This window comes from Canis lupus, chromosome 21 (genome assembly GCF_003254725.2).
Source record: "Canis lupus dingo isolate Sandy chromosome 21, ASM325472v2, whole genome shotgun sequence".
Classification (NCBI taxonomy): domain Eukaryota; kingdom Metazoa; phylum Chordata; class Mammalia; order Carnivora; family Canidae; genus Canis; species Canis lupus.
The window spans coordinates 21,327,664-21,337,183 of record NC_064263.1 but is presented as its reverse complement, the minus strand read 5'-3'; the positions used below and the strand labels follow the sequence as shown (position 1 = coordinate 21,337,183).

Sequence of the window (9,520 nt, the reverse complement as noted above, 5' to 3'; positions counted from 1 at the left end):
CACTAGGAATCTTTTCATTATTTTTTATAATTATGCCTCTACTAAATGGCCCCAGTATAATACACCAATTCTCAGTTTTTAAAAGAAAAGAGGGATGCCTGGGTGGCTCAGCAGTTGAGGATCTGCCTTCAGCTCTGGGTATGATCCCGGAGTCCAGGGTTGGGTCCCACGTCGGGCTTTGTGTGGAGTCTGCTTTTCCCTCTGCCTGTGTCTCTGCCTCTCTGTGTCCCTCATGAATAAATAAATGTTTTTAAAAAAACGTGTGAGTTCTCTAGAAGTTAAAGGGAAATCTTTCAAAAGATAACCTTCTAAAATCTGTAACTCACCTAGCTGGCATACAGTCTTAAAAATTACTTTGGGGAAATTGATACACTCGCAAATTTACATTCTAGATAGTAGAAAACAATTCATCTGTTCCTTAGATGACAAAATTTTCAGCCTTTGTCAACTATTACTGAAAATTCTTAGCCTTCTATGTGCCATGAAGTTGAAAATAAACTAAGTTTGCAAACACATCATGCTAAATACATCAAATTATTTAAATTTTTTATTATGACAATTGACATATATTAAGTGAAAGAAATGACAGAAGTATTATAATAAAACATTTTGAAAGGAAAAGTTACACAATTAGGCCAATAGCTATAAAATAGCTTTAGGCCTGGCTTATAACACCAAGAGTTCTGATCAGACTGTAGTGAGACATTGAACATTTCATTAACAAAAAATATTGGCACCAGCCACAACATATTTTGGTTGTCACTTACAAGGAATATTATATTTAAACAACTATGCACTGCAATTCTAACACACTAGGTGTTCATACACTGCAGTTAACCCCTGAAGCTTTAAGCTACCAGGAATTCCCATATTTTCTATGCACAAAATTTACTTTGTGCATTATTGGAATTACATTTCCAGTTTTCAAATCTCCCCCCCAACACACACACATGCAGTACATTATATGTGGCAGAGAGCATTCCAGCTTCCCCTGTTTGACTAACAGCACAGTCCTGATTACCTCAACAGTTTTATGCTAACCATGGAGCTTCTGCTTTAGCTCTCATCTCCTAGAAATAAAATAAAGCATTCTGAGAACCTATTCCAGGAATAATTTTTTATGCATAGGAAAATAAAGCATTTCATATAAGCATGTCTGAAAATCCAAGAGGCATTTGATCAAATGCACCCTGAATCTCAGCCACTATTACTTTAAAATCAAAATGAAAATTTAACATATACCATTTACAAATTCTTATCTGGAATTTGTATTCACCTGGAAATTCATGATTCCCAGACTTCACCTCTGAATGGGTGAAGATAGCAAAGAAACTGACAATCCCACATTAGCTGACAATAGATTAAGGTAGTTTAGATAGAAATTTTGACACACTTAGATGAACTTAATTCTTTATAAGAATACACTTGTGCTATAAAGGTGAGAAACTAGAATGGTAAAATTATCAGATGGCAAACATACTGGTATCTTAAGTTATGGTAAAATGTGCCATGTAAAAGACTGCTAGAATTGGCAACTCTACAAGCTTTAAAGATAACTTTTCATCAAATGTGGAGAGAATTTGAATTTGAATTTGATATCCCTTCCAGCAGAAAAATATTCCTGTGAAATTAAGTCTACTGAATAGTAAGAATCAAATCAAGCAATTCTAGTTTTTCCTTCTTTTACAGATTGAAAAGAAACGAAGCTCTGCCCAACCCACCCCGCCAAAACCTCCTGGCAGGTTTGGGCAAGCTACAATTCAGATACTATTATCAAGAAGCTACTTTGCTAAGAAAACAAAACATCAGACCAACAATGAGAATACCCTAGTTAGGCATTACAAAAATCACACACTATAATATGCTGTTAACTGCCAAATTTAGGCCATTATAGCTGTTCCGAAATTGAAAATTCATTTACACTAATATAAACTAGATCTGTGTGTGTACATGTTATGTGTCTTTATGTATGTGTGTATATGTGTATACGTGTTTGTGTATTTTTCATGCAATGATCTTAAAGCTTTGGAAATAAGGGTTATAAGCCTAATTCCAAGGCTTGTCCACATAGCAGTATTGACATGCACCAACTCTGCTAAAGGGCAGGAAAATGAAAAAGACCATGGCACAGATTTTTAAACAATTTTAGTTTTAATTACATAATGCACCTGTAGATGTTCTAGCATAAACACAATTGTAAAAATCTACATCCTATTTTAGGGTATCTTTCCACCTCCCAACCCTTAAAAGCTGTACAATTATATAAAAAATGTGACTCTCAAGCAAAATAAATTTTTTTTTTTTTTTTTTTTTTTTGCAACATACAAAATAAGTTAAATGATTCAGAAGGTCTTGAGCCATTAAGTATCCCAATGACTGTGTTCTGGTCATCCATAAGCATGACATGCAGCTCCTGGTCTATGACCAGAACTCAATAAATACAGGTCAAACAAAACCCAAACATTTAAATTAGATTTCTTTAGAAAGTGATGAAAGTCAAGAAAATATATAATTAGGGTTAACAGTTCCATTCTTAACTTACATCATCCAGTGGCAAAATGAACAAGGCAGGTCACTCAGTCCTTAGTGCATTTACTAGCTTGTACCGGTTCGGCAAAAAACACAAATGTAGTTCCTTTAAATGTTTTTTTCTCATTCAAAATGTCTAAGGAGCTTAATTAATAAATTTCTACTCATCTAATAATTTGTTATGCCCTCTTGTATAACTTATGCATAGGATAGATAAATCTTAAAAATTATTAAAATAAAAATAACATTTTCATTAACTGAAATCACAATGTGCCAGAATGGGTTTGCAGCATTTCCCAGAATGAAACTGTATAAATATAAAGTGAAAAAAAGATTGAGTTTACATGACCAAAATGAGGGAAAAAAATTCACTAATGGAATCCTCTTCTACTCAAACTTCTGAGAGGGTTTATGTGAATAAAGTATTGAGTGTACAATCTAAAGTGGTTATATACCAAGCACACTACAGTTTGGCTTATGAAGACCGCTTGCTTGCTGGGGAATGACTCTCTTCAGTATGTTACATAGTTACTTAGCAATTCTTGGCACTCAAAAAAAAATGTTAAATGATGATTTAAGTTGAAGTGAAATATCTTGAAAACAAATTATTAAGTGTACACATAACATGATAACTCAGTTTAAATACATTGATAGCAAAGGGCCTTGTCTTTTGGGATTGATATAAAAATAAGAAAATCAGCAGTTGAACTGCCACTTGCAAAGTAGGTCTACAGGTACATACTGGGAATGGTGGATAAAATAGGAATGGATTTTATTCTAAAAAGGTTTAATAACAATATTAAACAGAGGACTAGGTAGACAATAGCAGATATGCAGTCTTGGCATTCTTACTTCTTGGAGAACCAGGAATATTTTTTTAGAATGTCAAACCAAGAAGAGAAACTTCACTATTTTTCTCTAGACTTTCTGTAATTAAATGTTCATAATTTCACATCAGGTATAATTATTTGTCTTATGTCTTTTTAAGTCAGTTAATGATTTCAGAGGATTCATTTTACTAACATCTAAAGTATGTATACACATATTAACTTATATATATATATATATATACATACATATATGTATGTTCTATTTTAAAAAAAAGATGTGGGTCTTTGAATACTTGTTCTATAGCTGTGAGGCAATCATGGACCTGTTTCACTGTGTTGGTGAAGGGCAGAGTTCACAACTTTTTCTGATTATTAAAACTTACAGATTCATTGGGTTCCTTTCAGTCATATGGTAGAACTAGTGAATGGTTAATATCTCTTATCCCCACAAACATAAGCTAAAAAGGAATTCTTTGTGCTAAAGTAAATTCCATCAAGCCCATTTAAATATCGGTAACATTTTCCCAGTACTTTACCTCTAAACAAGGATATGCCTACATTTTTAATATACATACTTTGTTCAGATGCATATTATGGGATAGGGTATCAACCAAAAAGTGAAAACTGGAGTTTGTAATATCCTTTTAAATTTAATTTAAAATGTTTTTTCAACAATTTCTTTAGCATTCGAAGTCCTTGGTTCTTTGGCAGGTCATATTAAAAAAAACAAACTATCAGCAGACATGAATTTATTCTAAATAAAATTCCTCTTTATTCTCTGCATCTGCAACCTTGACCAACTGGAAAAAGACGTGTCAAGGAGGAAACCCAACCTCAATATAGCAAATATACTCTTGAAAATATCTCTGCCATCATTCTCTAATAATGTGCCAACAATGGACAATGTTTTACACTAAACCCTATTTCATCGACACAAGTCTATGAAACCAAGATGTGTATTCTCAGTCTGAGTTCTTGTCACATATTTTAATTCAAAGCTTCTGCATTGTGAAAATTTGGCCAGTTTTCAAACCTTTACAGAAATTGCAAACTAAATATGCTGCACACTAAACTACAACTCCCCTTTATACATGTGCTATAGACTGTGGAGTTTTTGACACTGGGAGTCCACCTGTATTTCAAAAAAAGTTTAAAGTATCAAAGGACTCTATTATATGGCAGCTACATTGGATTTAAATCCATGGTTAGTACTCTAAGGATCCAACACGTTCTAAACTCTAGATGAGCTGCTGCTTTCCTACACTCTGTCCAGTTCCTAATGACTGAATTACACCTTTGGATAAAGGACATTTACTTTTTCCTACATTTTAAAAAACTTCTTCAAAGCATGTTCAGTTAATATTTCAGTGAACACAAAACTTTATAAGGGACCAAATCTAATAATCAAGCAGCAGAATTGGTTTTGAACTGTCCAACATCTAATTGGCCATAATTAATCTCTCTGCATAATAATTTGTAAGTATGAGCTGTTCAGATTGCACTCTTTGTAGATGAAACAGTTAATTGGCTTAATCAGAATGTAAGATTAGAAGGCAGGCATTCACTCTCAAGTTCATACTTGATTCAAGTTCAGTAAATTAATAGGCAGCAAAAGTGGTATCATAACCCATGTCAGTGGGACCTATGCTAACTGAATACTCCGTCTTTACCATGGTAACAATGACCTTTTTGCTCTCTGTAGGAAAAAGATAAAAAGAGCTCCTTATTTCACATTAGGCATCCTGTAAAATAAATAATCTACCCATTGGATATTTGTGATCACTTAACTACAGAGTGGTGGAAGCAGAAGTTGGTGTGTCCAGAGGTAGAGACGGGGTACGTGGGAGTTTCTACGTGGTAGTGGCTTTACCCAGCTATAGGACTAAAATGGCAGAGGAGGAACGGGGGCAGTGGAGGCCACCTGCACATTCAAACCACTTACCTGGCACTAGTAGGAATCCTTCTATTGCCTGCCTATTAGATAGTTTAAAAAGGCTAACAACCATTCGTAACTGATTTTCAAACCAATGAACCAACTTGGCTAGAAAGGAGGCTTGGTAAGTGACTGTGGCTCCTTATGGCAATAACCTTGCTCCACTGTCTGTAAGTGTAAAGCCCTTCCCTCCCTTCCAGCAGAACATTGTCTCAAAATACAAATCACAACTTGCTTGGAACCACGTGCTATGGGTGCATCCTATTTTTAGGCTGCTTTCATTATTTTATTTTTTATACAGATACATATACATTGCTAGAATCAAAGCAAAAATATTAATGGGCAGGTACTACACAACTAAAGTGAAACAAAACACAACAAACAAAAGAACCAACAAATGAAAAACAACAGCTATAAACTTTCAAGGCCAAAAGATAAGATTTAAGGGCAACACCTGTTGAGGAAGGGAAAGGAGTATAAAGTTTCTAGAGAGGTATTTATAATGCAAGTCTAATGCCAGCTTTTTAATAATAAAAAAGAGAAGTGCTTTACTATACACTGACTAGCACATATAATGCTTAATTTGGAAAGAAAAATCAACAAAGTTCTTGGGCCAGCAGCAGATATGGTGTGTCCATTGCCGGCAACAGACACAACACTGGAACAGAAAAACCCAAATCCCAGGGCAAAAGTATTCACAGAAGTAATGGCTGAAGGTTTCGGAATTTGACAGGCAAGGTTTAATCACAAGTGCTATACTTTATACAACGTTATTTATGGCTCTGCCGGGAATTTTACAGCTGTAACAGTAAATAAGACAAAGTTCATATTTTAGTGTCAATTACATGTTAGATATTTAATTATAAACCCCTTTTTTCTTGAAACAAAGGGGCATATCTCTCTTTAAAGTGTTGAGATGTTTAAAATGGATGTCATGCCCAGTAAGCAGACTGGCGGTTCTCAATCAACTCTAGGTTGGTTGTGTGACTATTAATGAATTTTAATAGAAGTCTAATGGCCAAAGGCCAAAACTACATTCAAACCCTGCTAATATATCCAGGCAGATAGGAAATTCCAATGCACACACATACACACACACATATACACACACATACATGCTAAAACTCAAACTAAAAACCTCCCAAAGGAACTGCTTTGTTTGTAGACTTCAATTTGAAGTAGATACTAAGGGCAAGAATAGACCAGTTAAAATTCACCTGAAAATCCTTTCCCCGTCTTCAAATGTGCTAAAATACCGCTGTCAGCTTAGCATCTCTTCATGTATGTTATGTATAGATGTATTTCTTTCAAAATGGGGTATTTCAGATATTTAGATATTAAGTGGCCAGAAGACAAGAGTTACAACTATCTGCAAAGTTTACAGTCCACTTGGGCCTAAAGAAAGACCACACTTATTTCACTAATAACTCTCTATTGATAGTATATTAGAGGCCACTTCATCACCACTGCATAAAGCTGCTTAAAAAAAATTGCTGCTAGCACAATCTGGTTGTCAAAGCTTCATTATACATTTTACTGTACAAATGTTTTTCAGATGATTTTTTTTTTAAAAATAAGAAACTCCGCTATAACAGAAACTCAGGTTAGAGTTTTTAATGATGGTGCTTTCTCCGTCTCTTCTTTATTAAGTGTGGTTATCTCCAATAGTAAACAAGCTGACATCATGAATTCTGTTACTGAATGACTTATGTATGATGTTATCTACAGTTCTCAAACTGCAACAATACAGACTGGAGCTTTTAAACAGTCTGTTCATCATCATATATGCCATGAATGTTTAAATATAATATATATTTAATATGAAAAAGCTAAAGCACAAGTGCTTTCTCCCACCCCTAATTCTGTTTTGGGTCCTCACAGATTCGGAATGCATTCTTATCCACCCTTTTTCACAAAGTCAGGAGAGCTCAGGAAATATAAAGTCAAAAATATACAAATCTTTGTTGTTATTATAATAAGATTTTTTTCCATGAATGAAATTACCAAGGACCATGAACTTGGAAAAAGAAAATCAAAAGGAATTTACAGCAATTATTTATCTTCAAAGTTCAAAACTGGTCACTTCACAGAAAGACTTCAGGGTTTGTTGAAATTTTTCTTCTAAAAAGTCATTCTGTAGTGGAGTTTTCTAGGAAAAATAAAACAGCTTTTAATAACTGGCCCGCTGGTGTGAGAGCTACCGTGGAATAAATTAGCACAAAAATGGAAAAAAAGTCTTATAACTGTTCACTGTTACAGACATAATCAACAAGGTCAGTCACTCTTAAAAGCTCATCTTCCTCCTCTTCTGGTGCCCCTGCCTCCTGCCCACCATTTGTCCCATTGGGGGCCAGGCTTGCACTGGCTGTGCTGTTGTCCTTGGGGGTCTGAGGCTTCTCAGCTGGTTTGCCAATCAAGTTCTCAATGGCTTTGCCAGGACTCTGTCCATTGGTGGAAGGCAAGTCCACTAAGCTATAGTCCAAAGGGCTCCCCACCTTGCCTACATTTTCAAAGTCCTCTTCCTCATCGCTGTCTATCCGATAGGGCTTCTTGGTGCTCTCTTGCTGTGACGGCAGGACCCTGGGTTGGCTGTCATGAGCAGGTTGATCTGCATCTCCATGAGCATTATCACAACTCTCCTCATCTGTCTCGATCCTGTGTAGCCGTTTTCGTGATGGTTTGCCTTCTTCTTCCTCGTCTGCTTCTGAATACTCATCTGTGCTTCGACCCCGCTTTCGAACTGACCGCTTTGATTCTTTAGCTAGCTCATCATCTTCAGAGTTCTTGGACATATAGCTCTCTAGAATAAATAGCACATTTAAGCCATCGACACAGTTAACCATATCAGATTTAAGTAATTCTCCTTTTCCTCCCCATATTCACCCCATCTCCTGCTTTTAGACTTGCCCATGCATCCATATATCCCTCCAATAACTGGCCTGATTTCTCTCTCCTCTCAGGACTGTAACAATCCACAGTATGATCCTCTCAGGACTGTAACAATCCACAGTATGATCCAACAAAGCACAGTATGTGCTTTTTAACTAAGATTTTAGGAAAGAGCAAAATCAGATTTCTTTTTTTTTTAAGATTTTTTTTTTAATTTTTATTTATTTATGATAGTCACAGAGAGAGAGAGAGAGAGAGAGAGAGAGAGAGAGAGAGAGGCAGAGACACAGGCAGAGGGAGAAACAGGCTCCATGCACCAGGAGCCCGACGTGGGATTCGATCCAGGGTCTTCCGGATCGCGCCCTGGGCCAAAGGCAGGCGCCAAACCGCTGCGCCACCCAGGGATCCCTTTTTTTTTTTTTTTTAAGATTTTTTTTTAAAATCAGATTTCTTAGAAAACAAATATGATGATCCTTAAATTAAATGAAGATAGGGTGGTCACACACTGAGAAACTCTTATCCACTAGCCCCCAAATTATGGAATCATGTAAACATAATAAGGAAAGATTAAACTGAGCATCCAACTCTCTACACAGCTGAAATATTGCACTAACTCTTAACCCATGTTATTAAATGTCCTTCCTTGTTAGTCCTTGAATGTCTTCTTTTTTTTTGTCTCTATTTATATCTAGGTGGTCTCATTTAATCTCATGGCTTTGCATCTATATGCTGATGACTCATGTTTGTTTGAGGCAACCCCTAAGTTCCACACTCATGTATCAACCTGCCTACTCAACATCTATGCTGGAATTTCTAAACAGGCATATAAAACCTAACATGTCCAGAACTGAGGTCCTACGCTTTTGCCTCAAACCTGCACTGCTCTGGTCCCCACCATCTTAGTTACTGGCAACTCTATTGTTCTAATCACTTAGTTATCTTTGGATTGTTTTCTTTCTCCCTTCTAACCCAACAGTAAATTCTTTGAGTCTACCTTCAAGAAACAGAAGAAGAAAAAAAGAGAAACAATGGCGTGGTTGGCCCAATAAAACATGATTTACAAAATCTTTATTTACACAAACGAGTGGGCTGTAGTCGTTGACTACTGCTCATGACACCTGCTGATCTCTGCAGCATCTCATTCAATTCACCCCTTCGCTCATTCTTCTTCAACCACCCTGGCCTCCTCTCTGTTCCTGAGCATGCCAGGCACAAACTTGTTGCTAGGCCTTCACATTAGTTGTTCCATCTGCCTGTATCACTCTTCCTTCATAAAAATGCATGACATATTTCCAACATTTGTCAGGTCTTGACTCAAAGGTGTCTCAGTAAGGTGTCC

General features: G+C 36.1%; 1 protein-coding gene across 2 annotated transcripts in view; it reads right to left on the bottom strand.

Annotated features, from left to right (window-relative positions):
- Positions 1 to 529: 529 nt before the first annotated feature.
- RSF1 (remodeling and spacing factor 1) overlaps positions 530 to 9,520 on the bottom strand; it is a 157,241-nt gene continuing 148,250 nt past the window's right edge. For both annotated transcript variants that reach the window (XM_025419540.3, XM_025419541.3), the window contains exon 16: positions 530 to 8,092. In XM_025419540.3, the coding sequence (XP_025275325.1) occupies positions 7,530 to 8,092 (563 nt within the window). In that variant the 3' untranslated portion in view covers positions 530 to 7,529. The remainder of the gene's footprint in view (positions 8,093 to 9,520) is intronic.